Source organism: Stegostoma tigrinum, chromosome 3, assembly GCF_030684315.1.
Source record: "Stegostoma tigrinum isolate sSteTig4 chromosome 3, sSteTig4.hap1, whole genome shotgun sequence".
Lineage (NCBI taxonomy): Eukaryota > Metazoa > Chordata > Chondrichthyes > Orectolobiformes > Stegostomatidae > Stegostoma > Stegostoma tigrinum.
In genome coordinates, this window is record NC_081356.1 from 92,889,105 (window position 1) to 92,910,933 (window position 21,829).

The window sequence follows — 21,829 nt, forward strand, 5'->3', positions numbered from 1 at the left end:
TGAAATCTTTACAATTATAAAGGTATGCAATATGGGTAGAGAGAGAAAAAATAATAGAGTAAGGACATCTGACAATACAGACCAAAGGTTGCTGAATGAAGTTTACTGCAGAGCATCTTTGATCTAATTAAGTGATAGATAAGGCTGGAGGAGCAGAATACACCGCACATGTTCCAGCATATCGGAGTTACTATTTAAGATGCAGCCAAATCATTTTAGTACGAGTCACCATATTAGGTTCGAGAGTAGCTCCACGCTGATTAAAATTACAGACAACATAGTTAAGTTAGTCACATGACATTATCAGATGGCACAATATTGTATTTTCCAGAAGGAACTCTGACTCACCTCTAAAATAGTGATGTTTATAACAGTTGTGGCTTCTCCTTCCTCCATAATAACAAAGTCAGAAACAGACAGAAAATCAAATCCAGGCTCAGCCAGTGACTGTTCAATCAGGTTCAGAGGTTGCAAAGATCCTTCAACTGTCTCAAATGTGATGTTAATTGCACCTTCATAATAAAAGAAGTGGTTATTCAAAGCAATGGACAGCACAGAAAATACAACAGTAATGTTTATTTCAAATGTATATCCAGAATTCAAATATAATTGTAATGTTTTTTAAGAATTATTCCACTGGAATAATGTGAAACTGGCACCATGGATTCAGGACAAAAGTAAGAACTTTCTTCATTTTCTTCAGATTTCCGAGGGGAATTTATTTTTCATCAATTAACACAAGGTTTTAGCTGTTACAGAGATAGAAAGAATTGCAGATGCTGAAGAATCTGAGATAACAAGGTGTGGAGCTGGATGAACACTGCAGGCCAAGCAGCATTTTAGGAGCAGGAAAGCTGACGATTTGGGTCTAGACCCTTCTTCAGAAATGGGGGAGGGGAAGGGGATTCTGAAATAAATAGGGACAGAGGGGGAGGCGGTTAGAAGGTGGATAAAGGAGAAGATAGGGAGCTGATAGGTCAGTCCAGGGAGGACAGACAGGTCAAGGAGGTGGGATGAGGCTAGTAGGTAGGAGATGGGGATGGGACTTGAGGTGGGAGGAGTGAATAAGTGGGAGGACAGTTAGGGAGGCGGGTACCGAGCTAGGCTGGTTTTGGGATGCAGTAGGGGGAAGGGGAGATTTTGAAGTTTGTGAAGTCCCTATTGATACCATTGGGCTGTAGGGCTCCCAAGCGAAATAGGAGATGCTGTTCCTGCAACCTTCGATGGCATCATTGTGGCACTGCAGGAGGCCCACAATGGGCATGTCGTCTGAGGAATGGGAGGGGTTCGCGACTGGGAGGTGCAGTTGTTTAGTGCGAACCGAGCGTAGGTGTTCCACAAAGCGGTCCCAAACTTCCGCTTGGCTTCCCCGATGTAGAGGAGACCACAATGAGAACAGTGGATATAGTATACCACATTAGCAGATGTTCAGGTGAACATCTGCTTGATGTGGATAGTCTTCTTGGGGCCTGGGATGGGGCTGAGGGGTGAGGTGTAGAGGCAGTTGTAGCACTTCCTGCGGTCGCAGGGATATGTGCCTGGGGTAGTGTGGGGTTGGAGGGGAGTGTGGAGTGGACAAGAGTGTCCCACAGAGAGTGGTCCCTCTGGAAAGCAGACAAGGGTGGGGATGGAAAAATGTCTTTGGTGGTGGGTTCAGATTGCAGATGGCGGAAGTTTCGGAGAATGATGCATTGGATCCGGTGGTTGGTGGGGTGGTACGTGAGGATGACGGGAATCTGTTCTGATTGTTATTGCGGGGAGGGAGTGGGAGGGATGAGTTGCGGGAAATGCGAGAGACACGGTCGAGGTCGTTTTCAACCATTGTGGAAAGGAAGTTGCAGTCCTTAAAAAACGAGGACATCTGGAATGTCTGGGAGTGGAATGCCTCATCTCAGGAGCAGATGCAGCAAAGGCAAAGGATTTGGGAATAGGGATGACATTTTTGCAGAAAGGTGGGTGAGAGGAGGTGTATTCTAGATATTCCTACCTACTAGCCTCATCCAACCTCCTTGACCTGTCTGTCCTCCCTGGGCTGACCTATCCCTTCCCTAACTCCCCACCTAAATTCACCTTTACTGGCTCCATTGCCACCTCTTTGACCTATCTGTCTCCTCTCCACCTATTTTCTCCTCTATCCATCTTCTATTCACCTCCCCCTCTGTCCCTATTTATTTCAGAATCTCCTTCCCCTCCCCCATTTCTGAAGGAGGGTCTGGGCCCAAAACATCAGCCTTCCTGCTCCCCTGATGCTGCTTGGCCTCCATGTTCATCCAGCTCTACACCTTGTTATCTCAAGGTTTTATCTATTTTTTTTGACTCTCCAAGGAGACTGTGTAAGTAAATTAGGTGAAGGAGGCAGAGTTGAGAACAATGTGTATGGAGAATAAACCAGATCAAAAAGGAATAAGTTCAATGGTCCAGCTGCCCTGTTTTTTCCTGATGCATTTGAAAGGCTATTCTTAATTTGGTTTTACTTGTAACATTTCTTCCCCAACTTCCATTTCTATTACTTTAAATACAAATGAATATTGAGAGAATGACTCAGAATAAGAAACGTGCGGGTTGCTCCTTCAATGTCATTCGGCCAAAATCCTGGAACTCCCTCCCTTGTGGCACTGTGACTTTACCTACACCAAATGACGGCAAAAGTTCAAGAAAACAGTTCACCACCACTGTCTCAAATGCAACTAGGGATGGATAATAAATGCTGGCCTAGCAGCAATGCCTATATCCTTTGAATTAATTTTAAAAAACTGATTTGATGTTGGCCATTTTTAAATCGTGCACAGAGTTGAGGTTGACTTTTAACTTTCCAAATAACACAACACAGCCGCTCCCTTTTATAGTACAGTGGGATAATTCTAATACAAGGAACACTGCTTTGGTGTGTGTACGCCTTTGCTGTGGCATGTTAATATAAGTACCCAAACTGAATGTTACATAAAGCTTCCCCGAGATTTTTATTTGGGTTATTGACAGGTCATAACAGTGCGTTGAAGCTTGCCATTATTTTACCTTTGCTTCAGTCTGTTTCAGATTCCTACTTTAGATTAATTGGGTGCAAAGTTAACGGAATGTTCAAAGAGTTTAACAGTTATTACAGTGAAAATATACTGCCACTTATACCCGATATGAATGCAAATTGGTACCTAAGTTTGACTTTCTATATGTAGCTTAGCTCAATTGTTATATATTAGGCTAACCCACATCATAATTAAAAAACAAGAAAAAAAGTTCTCACTTATCGTATCTAATTTCAAATCTACTTGAATAGCATAAATTAATATTGATATAATCAACATTTTGTTACCTAAGGATCCAAACTCCCTACTGATAAACAGCTGAATAGGTTTATTTCCTTCCTCAGTGGAAACAGTTTGAGATGACAGAGCAAACTTAACTACCCCATGTGGTTCATCACTGGCCTCGACGCTAAGAACAGCTTTGTATCCTTGGTTGTCAATACTAGCTGCACCTGTTGAGGGAATACCTGCCAAAGAAGAAAAAAAAAGATAATGCTCTCCCTTTATTGAAAATACAAGTTAATTGCAAATATAATTCATTATCTTTCAGAAACCAAACTGTCCCACCAGATATATTGTTAGATTACCATAACTCATCTAAGAAACCTACAAGAACAAATCACAGGCAGTGTTTAGAGAGTGGGGAGTGTCATCTGTAAGATAAAAGCAAGTACGGTGGAGCAAAGATGACACAAGGATACGTAGGGCAGTACTTTGTAAAGCAATATAGATAGGTCACATGAGGAAGCAAACATCTGGTAAATGAATTATGATGTAGGAGGATATGAAAGTCAATTTTCATAGGAAGAACAAATGACGTGTATTGTATAAATGGTGAGAGATTGCAGAGATAAGAGATGCAAAGATGATCTGGAAGTCCTAATACATGACTTGCAAAATGGCAAAATATCAGTACAGCAAGTGATTGAGATATCAAATAGAACATTATAATTATTCCAATTGGAATTAAATGCGAAAGTAGCAGGGTTATGCTTCAGTTAGCAGGACATTAGCGAGACCACTGTCTACAGTACTGATCTCTTTATTTAAGAAAAGATTCAAATGCATTGGAAGTAGTTCAGAGAAGGTTAACTTGATGAGTACCCAGCATGGGAGAGTTTTCTGATGAGGAAAAGTTCGACAGGCTAGGCTTATATCCACTAGAGTTTTGGAAAATTACGAGGTAACTTGATAAAGATCCAGAAGGATCTTGACAGGGTGGATGTGAATAGGAGGCTCCTCTTCTGGAAGAATCCTGTACTATAGGTCCCTGTTTAAAAATTAAGTGGTCATCATTTAAAACACGGTGTTGAAATTCTTCAGAATTCTCTTCTCTTGGAAGTAGAATTTTTGAATATTTTTAAAACATGAATAGATTCTTGATAAGTAAGAAAGTGAAAGATAATGGCAGATAAATGGAAATGTACGATATTGAGATCAGCAATGGTCTTATTGAATGAAGGAGCATACTTGAGGGGATGAGTGGTTTACTCTTGCTCCTAATTCATATGTCCATCATGTAATTACTTGAGTAATTTTCTCAGTTCAGTTAAGTAGCAACACTGAGAACATGTTTGGAGATTTACATATATTGCAACACCTGACTGTAGCCACTTCAGAGAAAATAAACGTTGTATTGGACGTAGTTGGCTACTTTGGAAAAGGAAAACAAAGACAAACAAATTACAAACAAGTTCTAAGACTCTGGGAAAGAATAATTTAGGAGGGTGCCAAGACAGTTAACAAATATTAGGTGAATTTTTCATCGTCACTGACTGGGCGGCAATCAGGCACAGCATACCATTTGCCCTTGCAGAAAACACTCGATTTCTTTCAAAGGTATTCATTGGAATGAAAATAAGAGAGATTCTATAAAGCTCAAATATCTGCACCACCACTGAAGAGAAGATTTATATTTACCTTGAATGGTAAGCCCATTCAAAATTGAAAGTGTAATTTTGCATTATCAACACATGGATGATTTCTCAGTTTAGTTAGGACATAGCTAAGCATGTCCTATGCCACTACTAGCTGTTTGTTTTGGCAAATAAGCTACTCCAAGTTCCAAGGATTTGGACTAGAATTCGGATGCTGCAGTAAAATTTCCCCTACAGGAAATATTAAATTGGCCCCCAACACCCCTCCATGCCCACCATTCTCAACTCCAAGCAAACCTACTTCTTTAGTCTGGAGGTCAACCAGACTACCATTTACTGAAGTGCTCCAGAGCTAAAGTATGTGTCTGGAGTACTCAAACTTCAGCCCCACTGTGCTGTCTTGATATACATGCAATTTGCCCTACAAGTCAAACCAGGCCACCTCCTCAGACCAAGAAACACAAAAGCAAAATACTGCAGACACTGGTAATCTGATATCACATGTTTAAAAAGGCTGGAAAAACTCCACAAACTGTGCAGCATTTGTAAAGACAAACAAATCAATGTTTTGGGCTGATGGCCTTTCAACAAAACTGAATGAAATAGAAATCCAAGAGTTTTAAAGCCAGTGGATTAAATGACAAAAGACTTAAGGATTCAACAGCAAAAAGTGAACAACATCTGTTTTGTTCATCCTCTCCTTTTCAACCTCTTTAGAATCCTTCTTGCAATGATGAATCTTATTGTTTACACACCATCTTTATTTAACAGCCATTAGAATATTGGACTTAATGTTACCTTGAGTTCTGATATTTGATAAAATGACTCTGTATTCCTCCTTTTCTTCAGGAATATCATCATCAAATAGGTGGATGAGAAAAGATGTATTTAAAACCCCCTAAAAGGATTGCACACATAATTAGAAAAGAGAGAATACAACAGAAACACAAGCAGAAATCATGGCAGCAGGTATGGCAAATACTATACCAGGCAGCTCATAAGGATTTAATAGCAGTAGTCAGAAAATTATTTGTCAACATTTTTATAGTTCTCTGCAGCTGTAACACTATATTCTACATTCTGTTCTATTACCCTGATGTACTTACATAAGGTATGATTTGCCTGCATGGCAGTAAAACACTACTTTTTGCTGTATCTCAGGACATGTGACAATAACAAATCAAAATAAATCATAAGAGGGGATAGTAGGAACTGCAGATGCTGGAGAATCTGAGATAACAAGGTTTGAGGCTGCATGAACACAGCAGGCCAAGCAGCATTTTAGGAGCAGGAAAGCTGACGTTTCGGGCCTAGGCCCTTCTTCAGAAATGGGGGAGGGGAAGGAGGTTCTGAAATAAATAGGGAGAGAGGGGGAGGTGGATCGAAGATGGATAGAGGAGAAGATAGGTGGAGAGGAGACAAACAAGTTAAAGAGGTGGGGTTGGAGCCAGTAAAGGTGAGTGTAGGTAGGGAGGTAGGAAGGGGATAGGTCAGTGGCTACAACAGTGTATCAGTAGCTAGGAACCCTGTAGTGAGTAGGCACCTCCTGTCTCCCCAGTGCCTGTTCACCATTTACAAGACACAAGTCCTGAGTCATACTTGACACGATGGCTGAAGTTCCAACACAGCCCAGGAACTTTGAGGATAAAGCAGGACAAAGCAGTCCACTTGATTTGCACTTCATCCACCTCCTTCAGCATTCTCTCCCTCCATCACTGAAACACAGAGACAGTGTCTAAAAGTTTTCCTGCAGTAACTCACTAAGGCTCCATTCACAACATCTTCTATACCCATGACCTCTATCATCAAGGAGGTCCAGGCCAGTAGATGCATGTACCACACTGACTTGAATCTATATCACCATTCCATCATAGTCATAGGTTCAACATCCTGAAACACCCTCCTTAACAGCATTGAGTGTGTCTCAACATGCCAATTACTGAAGCTGGCCAAGAAGACAGATCACTACCACCTTCTCAAGGACAATTTGAGATGTGTAATAAATGGTTGCCTAGGCAATGACGGCAACATTCCATGAGCGATTGAAAAATATCCGCGGTGAGGAACAGGATACTTCAAAATTAAAGTGCCTTCTTCAATGCTTTTAAATCTACAACAAAAGAAATGATTTTTCCAGCAGGACACTACTATAATGAGTGGGGGCCAAGCAGGCTGGAAGGGAAAAGAAGTACGTAGAGGGAGAGGGGAGTACGGTTAGTGTGTGTAAGGCAGAGGGAGAAGGTGTGAAGGGAAACCTGCATTCAGCAAATTACTGCTGCAGAGAAGGGAGCAGGGTGGTGCACAGTAGTTATGGGGATTGTGCTCATTACTTACCTCAGAAAGTAAAAGTGTTCCACTTGTAATTGCAAAATTTTCCTGAACATGTTTTCCATGGATGTTCCAGTCAAAAGTTACATTTCCCTTTCCAGGAGAACTCCTCTCAATCCACAGCAACACACTTTCTCCTACAGTTAAATCAGATTGAACTATCAACCCATTTTTAAAGTGAATTTGTTGTATGTCTATCAATCGTGCATCATTCATTTTACCAATTAGCCAAACACCTCATGCTAAATTATACAGATAAAATAAAAACAAAAGTATCTTAATTAATAATTGTTTAACCTTGAGGTGCTGAAATGTCCAGCCTTCATAGATCAAATATTCATTAGAACTTTAAAGACTAAGTCAATCAAGAAATACTTTCTTTCCCAAACACCAACGATAAGAGAAATGGTTCAAATCTAGAACTGGTCATGCAGCACAAAGCAATTTTACAAAAGGAAACAATTCAAAGTAGTTTCTTATAGCCTATTGCTTTCTAGGTGCAAACAATTTATGGTTTTACTCTATACAATAAAAACGAAAACAAATCCAGTTCCAAATTTCAATTGTTAAAGAAATTCAATTCAATAAATGCCAATTACTGTACCACATGTTTTATATTGAGGGGTAGATATGCTGTTTTATATCAACACATTTCATACAATGTAATTACCTAAAGCTGCAAATGGACATTTACAATTTAGTAAAGACTTCAACCTAACAAGTTCACTAATTAAACAATAACATAACCACGACGAAATGCAATATCCAATCATTTATGAGCAGTAGAGCTATATGCGTGCACAAATTGTTTATGTGGTATGAACTCTCCATCACCAAGCAACCTCTGCACTCCCCCAAACCCCAGTCCTCCTGTCTCATGCATCCCATCTGATCAAGTTGGTTATAGATTCCATTTTGGCCCAGATCATTTGAGGCATTATCAGATTGCTGCTCATTCCTTGAATTTGATCTTAATCAAGTAAAAGTGTGCGTGTGCGTGTGCATGCCTGCATGTATGGGAGGGCAGGAGGAGGACTGAGAGTGAGATAGGGACAGAGAGGGGCAAAAATTTAAAAAATTTAATAATAGTATCAGCAAGTGTGAGAGTGGGGTATGAATGAATGTGTGAAGGGCTGTGAGAGGTAGATGGTAAGTAGGAAAGGTACTAATTGCGTGGTTGAGGATAGTTGAATCAGATCAGGAAGGTGGCCATGTCAACAGCTAAATGGCCAAAGGGTTATAGTCAGGTGTTGGATGGTCAGGATTGGTAGCCATGTCAGTTAAGGGGTATAATGCAGACAGCAGGGCTTGAGGGGCCACTTCTGAATTTTGCAGGAGTGAGATTGGCTTTCAATCTGTCAAACAATTGCAGGTCATGATCCAGTTCTCTACATTGGAACTATCATGACTGATGCTGAGTTAGACTCAGTCGCCAATTCAGAACGGAAATTCTAATGGAGCTGGAGAATGACCCAAGAGAACTCTGATGTCCATAGATGCCTGATGCTCATACCAGTCATACATCTGCTCTGATCATTCAGAGACCAGAGTTTTTGGATTTTTTGGTCTGCAATTACCAGGTAAATTCATTGTTCCATATTTTCAGTACAGAGTCATGCTTGATGGAAACAAATCGAGATTCATTATTCTAGTGTTACAAATCTTTCTTAAATTCATGCTGTGTAACTGGAGGTGACAGTAGACAGATGAGGAAATTTCCACATCTCGAGTGTTGCAATTTTTGTTCACAAAATTTCAGTAATAACATCTGACTGAGTTGAAGACGGCTGCTATAAAGATTTCCAAATAATTACTTGCAGGGTGATATAAAGAAACTGTGAATTGCTCTGATAAATGGATGGACATTCTGGGAAACTCAATAAGCTGACTTCCAATATGGGCTGGAAAGTTTGTTTGAAGGGAGTGACTTTCAGGGAAAGAAGGCCATGAATTCAGAACAGAGAGAGTAGAGAACCAAAACGAATATTAAAATAACAAGCAAGACAATTAATTCAACAGAGATGCTGAGAGTGGAAAGGAATTACAATAACTTCATGTGAAAATTGAACTTGTGCTTGTGGCTACAGTGAACAATGAGAATTTTAAAGAATGATGTTGAGCCAGCAGAAGTACTAGAAGAAGTAGCTGAAGAAATGAAGATTTGATTTTCTAATAAAAGGTGTATCACGAAAAAAAGTAAGTTCAGAAATTACCATTCAAATAGCTATGTTTTATATTCACAAATGATTAACTACGACTAGCTTTACCTCATATGAATGAAGAAATAGGAAACAGCTATAAATGGTCCAAATAGTACTACATTCTGCGTGCATAAATATGTACATGATTATGCACACGCGTGGGAGTGCTGTATTCCCAGGTGCAAAAAGGGACAACTCAAAACATGCATTTGAAGAAAATGTCACAAAGTTTTTGCATGTTGCAAATAATTTTATCAGTAATAACCATACTATGTTTTGCCATATATTTTGAAGTATTATCAATGGAATGTTTTCACTCATTGAAGTTTCTTTCCTGTTTATAGACCATGAATTCAGAATAGCTCAACGGTTCTGTATTGAAACATGCAATCATCTTTACTGCCAAGTAATTTACTTTACAGCAAAGTTGGAACATGACACAGCACAAAATAGTTCTAACTATCCATCACAGTGTTCTTGTTGCACTATATTTTTGGCGAATTCAACAATGCCAAATTGTCAGGCATGGATGTACCAGCTAGAACACTGTCATATTACTGCATGATAAGCCCATTAACACTGTAGAGTTAAATGAAACACATGCAGCAAAATATTTACATTTATCTACAATGGCAAGAGTTATGAGAATATTAAACATATCTATTCTATATTTTAAAAAATATATAAGAATGTGGTTGAAAAATCACAGAAGTGTAAGAAAACTGCCCTAATTTAAGCAAGGCTTTAGTTGCACATCAACATCCATTGAAAAATGTAAAAATTCAAAGTAATCATAAAACAAAATAGCAACCATTTATTAAATTTAAAAAATACATTGGATGGTTGTTTGTTCCAAGTGAAAACATGTTTTCAAATCAAAAAAAAACACAAAAGGAAAACTTACAATTTCAGAAATGTTTTTAAATGCTGAAAAACAATTTCAGTCTAAAATAAATATGCAAAAAATTAGCAATAGTGTTATTTGTATTAAACATACAGAATGTGAAAAAATACACTTCTAAAAACATTAAAAAGGTTAAAAATGTTGCAGGTTTAATCTAATCCCAAGATTTGCAATAATTCTGCTCAAATAAATTAAACTTTTCAGAGTTTAAATTTCATAAAACAAGTTTCGAGAAAGATTTTTCTAAAATAATGCAAAGCTTTAAAATGATGCAATTACATTGTAGTGATCACAGAAACACATGGTGATAAGAATTGATGTCATCAGAGAACCTTCAAACAGTTTTGCCAGTACATGCAGTGTTGCATTGGCTTTTAAATATTTTTGAATAAATGGCAGTTCTACAAACCTACGTATCTGGAAATTGGAACATGTGTACCTGACACTTTCTCTCTTTAAACACACAATCACAAATTGTACACCAGGCTTGCACACCATTTTCTAACCATTTATTCACTGCAATTTCTGAAAGGCAATCTTAACGGGAGCTTCGAGCCAGAAAATTACTACTTGAATCACATATTTAACAACTACATTCAGATTACACCAAACGTATTTTGAAAGTAAAATTCTGTAATAAAATTGCACATAATAATTTTGTACGGTATAAAAAAGGGATTTCATTTTTTTCTTAATCATTTAACATTAGTACGTATACAGGTCTTAACCTATTCAATGTCTCACAGTTCATCACAGAATAATTCTTTTTCAGTGTTGTTAGGCATTTGACCAGCAATATTTCAAACCTGTGAGACAGAACTTTTAAGCATGTACCTGTAACACCTTATTAGGAAGAGTTTGTGTTATCTAGGACAAGTATATTTTTGAAAATTGATCCACTGATCTAACAACATTCAGATTTACAGTTATTTTACAACATACTGAAGTTATTACAACAATCTAAGAAATTGAAATAATTTTACTTGGATCATACATAATGAAAGTCTAAAAACTATCCATTGCATTTAAGTGGATTGGCCATGCTAAACTGCCCAGACATTCAATGACATGTAGATCAGGTGCATTAGCCATGGGAAATGTAGAGTTACAGGGAAAGGGTAGAGAGATGGGTGTGGGTGTGAGTGGGATGCTCTTCGGAGGTTGGTGTGGACCTATTGGGCCAAATGGCCTGTTTCCACACTAGAGGGGTTCTATGGCATTGCGAGATTACAAATTAAAATAATTTTACTTGGATCATACATAATGAAAATCTAAAAATTATCCACAGCATTTCTAAATTAAAACTACTTTCAAATTATAAATATATTAAGACATGAATTCAACATCATTCCATCTACATTTCATGACCCCTTACGTCTGCTGCCCATTGACATTTCCTGGATGTATCTGGGTACCCTTTTAAAATCATAAAACAGTAATTTCTGAAGAAGGGTCCCGAACCAAAAAGTCAACTTTCCTGCTCCTCTGATGCTGCCTGGCCTGCTGTGCTCCTCCAGCTCCACACTGTGTTGACACTGTTACACATGTCAACAAAAGTAGACAGGGATGGGAAGCAAACAATTAGAAATATAAATGATGTGTTGGCCTACATTGCAAGAAAATAAAGATTCTGGAATTAAGGTCTCATAATGACTGTGAAACCACTGTCAAATGTTGGAAAAACCCACCTCGTTCACTGATGTCTTTCAGGGAAGGAAATCTGTCATCCTTACGTGGCCTGGTATACATGTGACTCCAGGTCCACAACAATATGGTTGACTCTTAACTGCCCTTGGCAAACTCGGGATGGGCACTAAATACTGGCCTAAACAGAGATGCCTAAATTCCATGAGTGAATAAAAAGAAGGAAACAAAAACAAAAACTGAAATTGTTGGAAAAACTCAACCGGTCTGGCAGCATCTATGGAGAGAAATGAGATTTAACGTTTTGGGTCCAGTGAACCTTCTTCAGAACTGAAGGAACAGCAGAACTGTCCAATAAGGAGGGATTAGGTCAATGGGGCTTGTATTCACTATAATTTATAAGGATGAGAGGCGTTCAGATTGAAATGTATGAGAAATTCTAACGGGTCTAAACAGACAAGATGCAGGAAGGATGTTTTCATAGGTTTGTTTAATCTAAAATAAAGACACAGAATCTCAGGATATGCAGTAGACCATTTAAAATTGAGGTTAGGAAAAATGGAATCATTCAAAGGTTCAACAACCTGTGGAATTCTCTACCACAAAAGGCTGTGAAGGCTAAGTCATTGAATATATTCAAGAAAGAGACTGATATATTTTTAAATATTAAAGTTGTTGAGGGATTTCAGGAGAAAGTAAGAATATGGAATGAAAATAGAGGATCAGCCATGACTGTAGTGAATGGCGGAGCTGGCTTGAAGGGGTGAATGGCCTACTCCTGCACCTAGTTTCTATGCTTTTATATTTTTTCCATTAACATTTTTTGTTTCATTCACTCAAAGGTCAAAGGCCAGCATTTATTGCACATCTCTAACTGCCCTTGAGAAAGGTGACTGACAAATAAATGACTTGCTAGACTATTTCAGAAGCCTATTAAGAGGCAATCATTCTCTTTTAAGTGTGGATGCACAAAGACCAGACGAGGAATATTTTCTTCCTTACAGTATATTAATCAAGTTTATAGGGTTTTATGACAACCCTACAGTTACATGATCATTGCTGGGGCAGCCCAAGGCCAGAAGTGGCACAAGATAGTTGGCATAAAGATGGCTGAAAAGATGTTTAGCTGTAGTAACTGAATTAACTTGCTAGGTTAAGAATTAAAGAGAAATCATTAGTTAGGATAAACTAAGAAGATAAACTCAAGGTAATAGATAGAACAAAGAACATTACAAATTAAAATACGGGACATTCTGCAGATATCTGTGAGAGGCAGTCTGATGGTAGATGTTTGGGAACAGATGGCCCAAAGTTTGTAGCTTTGCAAGAATTAAAAGAAAGGCATGATCCCACAATTAATAGACACTGATTTTAATAAACGCCCTTGCAGGAAGATTAGAACAATAAGAAGCTGCAAACCAGATAACCTCATAAGAGAAGCAATAGAGAAATAATGTAGCAAGCGGGGGAGAGGTGGAGCAGAAACAATTGTAAAAGACTTATGTCATTCTGACCAAGCAAGAATTAACAATCACCACTTTGAACCTATTGAACAGCCTAAAAAAAATCCAAAAAGGCTTCTTTTAATGGAGTTAAAAAAGTGCATGAATTTCCTTCCTGTCAATGGGATTCGAATATGTGTTATATAAAAATTATTTAAAGTCATGACAATAAAGTCTATCCTGTTATCAAATTTCTATTTTAAACCATATTGCAATATACAAAATAGAAATTGTAAAAGGCAGCTGCTAGACAGAAACTGGATTTGTTTGACTTTTCCAAGTTGGATAAGAGCAAAGCTGCTTCTGAAATTGTTAGCTTGTGACAGAATTGTGGTATTAGGTGTAACTATGTATAACTTTATAATAAACTTTATGGTAGAGCTGATATTACAAATATTACAACAATTGTAAGAAATTGACATCTTTTTTAATCTTCTATGATAAGGTCAGCATGGTATATGAATTGTATGACCAAATTTGAAAAGTCTTTAGTAATAATCAAGTATATGATGGAACTGACGAATGTCTAGAAAGGGGCATAACAATCTGTGCTGGAATGTAAATTAATGGGATACATTGCAAGATCCCAAGGCCTGACAATAAGAATGTCTGGCAAACATCATGAGATCATGGGGAACCAAAGGTGGACCATGAAGTTGTCCATCATTGATCACGTATCCACAGGATTGGAAGTGTAGAATAAAGGGGTTGTGGAAATATTGTGTGCAACCACAGTAATATGGTGCATATAAATATCCTGTACTTTATTAGGAAAGGTAGAGTGTCACTGATCTCCAATGCGAGCTGTCATTATGAGGGCAACTGGGCTCCATGTAAAAGCCAGACTCGGCGTGGTTCCTGGCCTCTCCCACACATGTGGTAAAAGAGCTCTAAATAAAGGTCACTTGTACTGCTGAACAGAGAACTGGAGGCTCCTCTTTGACATCTCTCCCCAGCTGTCAACATTAATGATGAAAATCATTCAACAAACTAAATGGCAGAGAACATTAAACTTCGAATAATTGATCCGACACTCCAGACTACTCATTTTCTAGTTCAATAACAAACACAATACCACTTATCATGCAACAGTACTGTTATTTGAAGCTAATCGGATAGAACTGAAACCTGTAAGGTCTTCTTGGACTAAAATAACTTTCAACCTCCCTAATATTTACTGTTATTTAAAAGCCAATGCATTCTCAAGATTTAGCTTCATTTTAATCAAAACTGCCTTTTTTAGTCTGGTCAATCAGAGCTTTACTTCAGCTGCAGCAGTGACAAGTTAAACAGAAATATTAATGCAAAAACACCACACTGTAAAAGTATCGGTACAGATCATATCAATGATATCTTTAAATAGCTAAACTGAAGGCATTGTATTTTTTTAAAAAGCCTGAGTCATCTGTAAGAATTTCATCATTTTTACAGAAGTATTAATACTGGGTAGGGTTGGTTCAAATTTCCATTCACTTTTTGGATTACAAATTAAACAATCAATGTTTAATCTTTTACAATTAACAGGGATGGGAACATTTCATTATTCTTATGGAAAAATGATAAATATAAATGGCCCATGAGCATTCCTACATATTATAAATCATGTTAAGAATTATTAGTAATTATCAATATACTGTTCATAAGAAGTATTGAGCAGCAAAAAACCCTTCTATGTAATCTGTACAAGTTTCAATGTTCAAGGACCCTAAATATGTAGTCAATTTGACCTTGTCAAACATGATTTATAATAATCTCCTGACAGGACACGGTACAATCCCGGACTAAAATCCAAGAAAGAAGCATGGCATGGATTAGTCCTGAAGAAAAATACTTTCATCCTGTTGAAATGCAGCAAAACAACAGACACTAGCAACTTTTTATTTTTCAGCCTCCAACTGGAATGAAGCAAAAGATATCCTGCTGCTTTATGTTGATTATACATGGCTGCCTGTCCTTTTAACATTACAAACAATCAAATTTTGGATTGCTTTTTTGCTGTGAGTCAAACGTCATCTTAAGGTTTACCTGGGAGAGGATTTTTTTAAAGTTTGCACATTATTTGTCAGCCTCACTGAAACTCGTAATTTGGTGAAGAAAATTTTCAAATCTTTAAGGATCAAGGATTAAAATTTATCTAGTTAGAGTGCCAAGAGAATAAAATAAATCAACTTGTCACAAAATCCACTAATTTTTCAACTTTACATACATGTAGAAAGTTGGCTTTTATTCTATTCTCCTCCATTTTTATAAAACAAGAATTGGGGAAAAAGTACCTGTCAATGGCTAAAATAGTAAAGCAAGGCTTAGGAAGACTGTGGCACTATAGAAATTGATGATTATGAGAATGGTTGTCATTACACACAGAAACCAACCTTCATGTCCGATTACAGACCGGGAGGATGCGTGAAAACTAATTACTCCTGCAAAATAATCATTGGCTAATATGACCACAGTGACAGTGTCAGAGCTGGGCAGAATACGACTGCCACCCTCAGTATGTGTTAGACGGACTAGAATGGTTTCATTGTCTTCTGGTTCTTCATCATCGACAATTGTTAATGTGATAAGTCTCCTATCCTCACCTGCAAATGAACAAAGAGTAACAATAGAAGTTTGTTTTTGATTTTCCTGACTTATTTACTTATGTTTGACAGTTAAGGCAGGGTACAAAACTACTCTAATATAAACCAAAAGAACTGCAGATGCTGTAAATCAGGAACAAAAACAAAGTTGCTGGAAAAGCTCAGCAGGTTTGGCAGCATCTGTGGAAGAGAAAACAGAGTTAACATTTTGGGTCCAGCGACCCTTCCTCAGAACTGATGATGGCTGGGAAAATGTCAGTTTATATGCAGAAAATGGGGAGGTGGGTGGGGTAGGGAGTAAACGATAGGATGGAGCCCAAAGAAAGAGAAAGACAGTTGGACAGACAAAGGAGTTGCTAATGACCAATTCTGAGAAGGTTTCTTTTAAATGACAGGTCAGTAATGAATGAAGTATTTCAAATTCGAACAAGTATGTGGCTGCAGTTCAGTCTCAGGCTGAACTACTGTACGGCCAATGGATAAAATGTTTGTACTGTTGAGTTTATGACAGGAAAGCTAATCACATTAAGAGCATTAGTTTAGTTTTGACTTCGGAAGAGACGTTTTGTAGTTTCAGTTCAGAATCTGGAAGTTTCTCCCAATAGGAGAATCCGGAAGTTCAAGAGGAACAGTCATCCTGGCCAAAGTCTTTCGGTTTGTGGATTTACAAGTCAGCAGAGTTCAGACAGAAATCTTCAAATTATTCATTTTGAAAATGTAAAGGTTAATCAGAATTGTGAAAGTTTCGTACCAGTGCACTCGGAAAACAATCATAACACTGCCCTACACTACAATAAAAGAAACTGGGAAGATCCAGTTAAGTAAAAGCTTAAAAAGTTGAGAAAGGAATGAAATTTCTCTGGAATTGAGTATTTGTAAAAAAAAATTGTTGGGTAACAGGTTAAAGTACTGCTTTGCTGTATATATTAAGGCTTTTCAACAGTTTTATATATAGGTCTATTTGATCTTTCTTTATTTATTTTACGCATTAAATTCATGTTGTGTTGTTAAGAATTGTCTGCAGCCTCCCGTGAATGGTTCATTGACTATTCATCATGGTAACCAGGGTAACGCAAAAATTAAGCAAATGATCCATCAGGCCAAGTTGTACTATATTACTATCAGCTGGGATCAAAGTATAATTTCTTCTATGTATTTGAGAGAGAGCTGGATAAATGCAAAAGTGTGAAATATCAAGGTGGATATGATGACAAGTTGAGAAAAAGTATGGCTGGTTTGGGGAATAAACACAACACAAATCTGCTATGCTATAAATTCAATGCAAAATATTCCAGCCATATTACATGATAAATCTCAACCCAAGATTAGGAAAAAGGATAACAAAAGTCCATGCTAAGAGAAAAATACAAAAGGTCATTAAATTGTCATATGTAATAGGGGAGGGTTTCAAAAATATATGTTAAGTTTAAATACAAGATGGGCTATCAATAATGAAATCATCAGGAGAATGCACATTAATTCACACACACGTAACTTCTTTACCTTCTCCAAATGTTAAAATTTCGCCGTCACCAATGAAATCAATGCTTGTTGTAGCTGTGCCACCAACCACGTGCCACTCCACTGTTACCTCACCAAGACTCCCACCACTCCTATCTATGACCAGCTGCACTGTTGTCTGAGTTGCTTCCATTACTTCAAGATAACTCCCTTCATCTGTGGCATTCGGATGTGTACTGTAAATCAAAAATATCCCAAATGCATCTCCATTCATAGCTATTACAATAGTGGAGACATTTGGTTGGCCAATTGTGGGCTGGTTTGCAGGGATGGCTGTTCCATTCAACAGTTCCACATTCGAAAGCAAAATGGAAAATTTTTCATCACGTTCTGGTGCACTGTCAGTTTGAATTGTAACCGAGAGATTGGCAAACTCTTCTCCATCGTGCATGCTCGCCCATAATTCAGTGACTGGCTCATAGTCACTACCAGCTGTTGCCTGTGTACTCAGCAGAGCAGATATACTTGAACTGTTCTTGCGATAGATTATGAATTCTGTACTGTTGGTCAGTATGTTCGACAATGAAGCTATCCAGGAACATTGGGCTATCCCAGAGATATTTGTAAATGAGAAGGCTGAACAAGCTTCTTCCTTGAGACAAATAGCTGCACACATATGAAAAGCATCCCTCGTCAGAGAAACATTTTCATGAAGAATAGGCTGGCCACTTGCAATGCCAGTGATTGGTGGTTCGTAATAAGAGAAAATGTCCTGTCCTTCTTTCACCAGAAGGTCCACAAAATCAATTTTGAAGGTGCTGTAAAATATCCGCAGTTGCCCAAAACAGCCTCCGCTACAGGGAAAGCAAGCACAATTGAACACTGGATTAGGAAATACATATTAGATTAGATTAGATTCCGTAGAGTGTGGAAACAGGCCCTTCGGCCCAACAAGTCCACACCACCCCTTGAAGCATCCCACCCAGACCCATCCCCCTATAACCCACATACACCCCTGAACACTATGGGCAATTTAGCATGGCCAATCCACCTAACCTACACATCTTTGGACTTTACACATCTATAGGCACCTTGTTTACACACTATTTTGAGTTTCTGTTAAATATATCTCAAGACTAATGTTTCCAATCCAGATTAGCTTCAGTATCACAACAACACTCGTGTTTTACATGCTGCTTAATGGCAAGTGATCATAAATAGCAACATGCGCTTATGTGGCACCTATATTGCCAAAAAAATTATCAGGTCCTTCATAAGAACAATCAGCAGGAGTAGGCCCCTTGAACTTGCTTCACCATTCAATAAGATCATATCTCATCTGACACACTAAAGCGCTTAGTATTCCTGATATTTCAGAATTTTATACACAAGAATCTATACATTGTCTGCCTCAAAATATATTCAAAGACTCTGCTTCCACGACCTTTTGGGATAGAGTTCCAAAGACTCGCAGCCCTCTGTGAGAAAGTATGTCTCCTCGTCTTTCATAAATCAGCAACCTCTTGTTTTGTAACGTGCGCAAAAATCACACAGATCCCTCTACGTATCAGAGAATTGTAATCTCTCGCCATTTAGATAATATATGTTTCTTTTTATTATTGCCAAAATGAGCTATTTCACATCTTTCCCACATTATACATCATTTGCCAGATTTTTGCCCACTCACTCAAATTTTCCATATTCTTCCATAGTTTCCTATGTCCTTTTCACAATTCACTTTCCTACCTTACTTTCATCAGCAAATTTAGTAATCATACTTTCATTGCTTCATTCCAAGTCATTTATATAAATTGTAAAACAGTGAGGTCCCAGCGCTGATTTCTGTGGCACACCATTTGTTAAATTTGACCAATCAAAAAGCTGCCCAATCATTCATAATCTCTGGTCCCTGTATGCCGATACCATAAGGTCTATTTTCCAAGAGAGCCTCTGATGTGACATTGTATTATGAAATTTACAGAAATCTAAGTACAGTACATCCATTGGTTTCTCTTCATCCCAGCAAGCATTTCTTCCACAAGCAATTGTTTGTTAGCTCGCTGAGCTAGTTGTTCTGTGGTATGCAAACATTTTGTGACCCTTTGAGGCAACATCATCAGTGCAACCTCTGATCGTTGGTCTTCTGCTTTCTTCTAGATTTATATGATCCTCTGATGTGATAGTCTTGTCGTTTTCGGTTCTGTTGGTTGCGCAGCAGTCTGTATACAGGGTCTATTTCTTATGTGTTTGTTAATGGAGTCCCGTGTTGAGGACTAGGCTTCCAGAAATTCCCTTGCATGTCTAATGTTCGCTTGTCCCAGTATAGTCACTTTGTCCCAGTCGAACTGATGGCCCTCATTTTCTGTGTGTATTGAGACAAGTGAATGTTGGTCGTGTATTTTTACTGCCAGCTGGTCTTTGTGTGTCCTGATAATCAGTTCCTCCCACTTTGTTCAAATGTAATGCTTATTGCATTTGCTACATGGTATTGTACATATCACGTTGATTTTGTTTACTATCGGTATGGGGTCTTTAGTCTTTGATAATATTTGGCACAGTGTTGCTGTAGGTTTGAGAGTAATCATGATCTTATGTGGTCTTGGGAGTCTGGCAGTCATTTCTGATATTTTATTGATGTATGGTAGCGTTAGTAGTGTCTTCCATTGGACCGTGTCCGCTGTCATTTGGTTTATAGGCATCTTTGGACGATTGTTCTTGGGTATCCGTTGTCGGTGAAAACTTTGTGTAGGTGTTCCTCCAGAGTTCTGAGATATTGCAATGTGATGCAGTTCATTTAGGTAGTGTCTTCATGCAGCTATGTTTATGTATGGTAGGGTACTGAAATCAAGGATTTGGTCCATGTGTGCGGCTTTCCTGTACACTGGGTTGGAATTCGCCGTTAGTCGATCTCTCTACCATTATGTCTCAGAATGTTATCAAAGACTAAAGACCAAATACCAACAGTCAACAAGACTAATGTGATATACAGAGTACCATGCAGTGAGTGCAATAAGTATTATTTTAGACAAACAGGGAGGAAACTGACAACCAGGAGACACGAAGACCAGCTGGCAGAAAAATACATGGCCAATATTCATTTGTTTCAATACACACAGACAGTGAGGGCCATCAGTTCGACTGGGACAAAGTGACTATACTGGGACAAGCAAACGCCAAACATGCAAGGGAATTTTTGGAAGTCTGGTTCTCAACTGGGGCTCCATTAACAAACACACAGAAATAGACCTCGTACACAGACTCCTGCTAAAACAGAACCGGAAGTGACAAGACTAGCGAGTTTTGAGAAGATTTATAGCTCAGGTTGAGGTTCAGCATGTAAGTTTGCTCGCTGAGCTGGAAGGTTTGTTTTTAGACGTTTTGTCACCATTCTAGGTAACATCATCAGTGAGCCTCCGGTGAAGTGCTGGTATTATGTTCCACTTTCTATTTATGTGGTTAGGTTTTCTTGGGTTGGTGATGTCATTTCCTGCGTTGATGTCATTTCCTGCGTTGGTGATATCATTTCCTGTTCTTTTTCTCAGAGGGTGATAGATGGGCTCCAAGTCAATGTGTTTGTTGATGGAGTTCCAGTTGGAATGCCATGCTTCTAGGAATTCTTGTGTGTGTCTCTGTTTGGCTTGTCCTAGGATGGATGTGTTGTCCCAATCAAAGTGGTGTCCTTCCTCATCTGCATGTAAGGATACTAGTGATAGTGGGTCATGTCGTTTTGTGGCTAGTTGATGTTCATGTATCCTGGTGGCTAGCTTTCTGCCTGTTTGTCCAATGTAGTGTTTGTCACAGTTCTTGCAAGGTATTTTGTAAATGATGTTCGTTTTGCTTGTTGTCTGTATAGGGTCTTTTAAGTTCATTAGCTGCTGTTTTACAGCATCAACAACGACATCAACACAGGAAATGACATCACCAACCCAAGGAACGCTAAACACATAAATAGAAAGCAGGACATAACACCAGCGCTTCACCAGAGGCTCACTGATGATGTTACCTAGAATGGTGATGAAACGTCTAAAAGCAAACCTTCCAGCTCAGCGAGCAAACTTACATCCAGTGACAAGACTATCACACTGGAGGATCATATAAGTCTGGAAGAAAGCAGAAGACCAACGATTAGAGGTCACACTGATGATGTTGCCTCGAAGGTAACAAAATGTCTGCACACCACTGAACAACTGGCTCAGTAAGCTAACAAACAACTGCATCTACGATTCAAGCTACAAATTTTCGCTGAGACAAATCTTCTATAAGTTCGCTAAAAACATTTTCCATTCAGAAAACCATGTGAATCTGCT

The 21,829-nt window shown here is 38.4% G+C and overlaps 1 protein-coding gene across 10 annotated transcripts in view; it reads right to left on the reverse strand.

The window, feature by feature from the left end:
• The window catches only part of adgrv1 (adhesion G protein-coupled receptor V1), a 560,536-nt gene that overhangs the window by 390,894 nt on the left and 147,813 nt on the right, over positions 1-21,829 (reverse strand). For all 10 annotated transcript variants that reach the window (XM_048527106.2, XM_048527099.2, XM_048527104.2 and 7 more), the window contains 6 exons: positions 17,565-18,376; positions 15,852-16,061; positions 7,235-7,365; positions 5,699-5,798; positions 3,311-3,490; positions 349-512 (listed from right to left, as the gene is read on the reverse strand). In XM_048527106.2, coding sequence (XP_048383063.2) covers positions 349-512; positions 3,311-3,490; positions 5,699-5,798; positions 7,235-7,365; positions 15,852-16,061; positions 17,565-18,376 — 1,597 coding nt within the window. The remainder of the gene's footprint in view (positions 1-348; positions 513-3,310; positions 3,491-5,698; positions 5,799-7,234; positions 7,366-15,851; positions 16,062-17,564; positions 18,377-21,829) is intronic.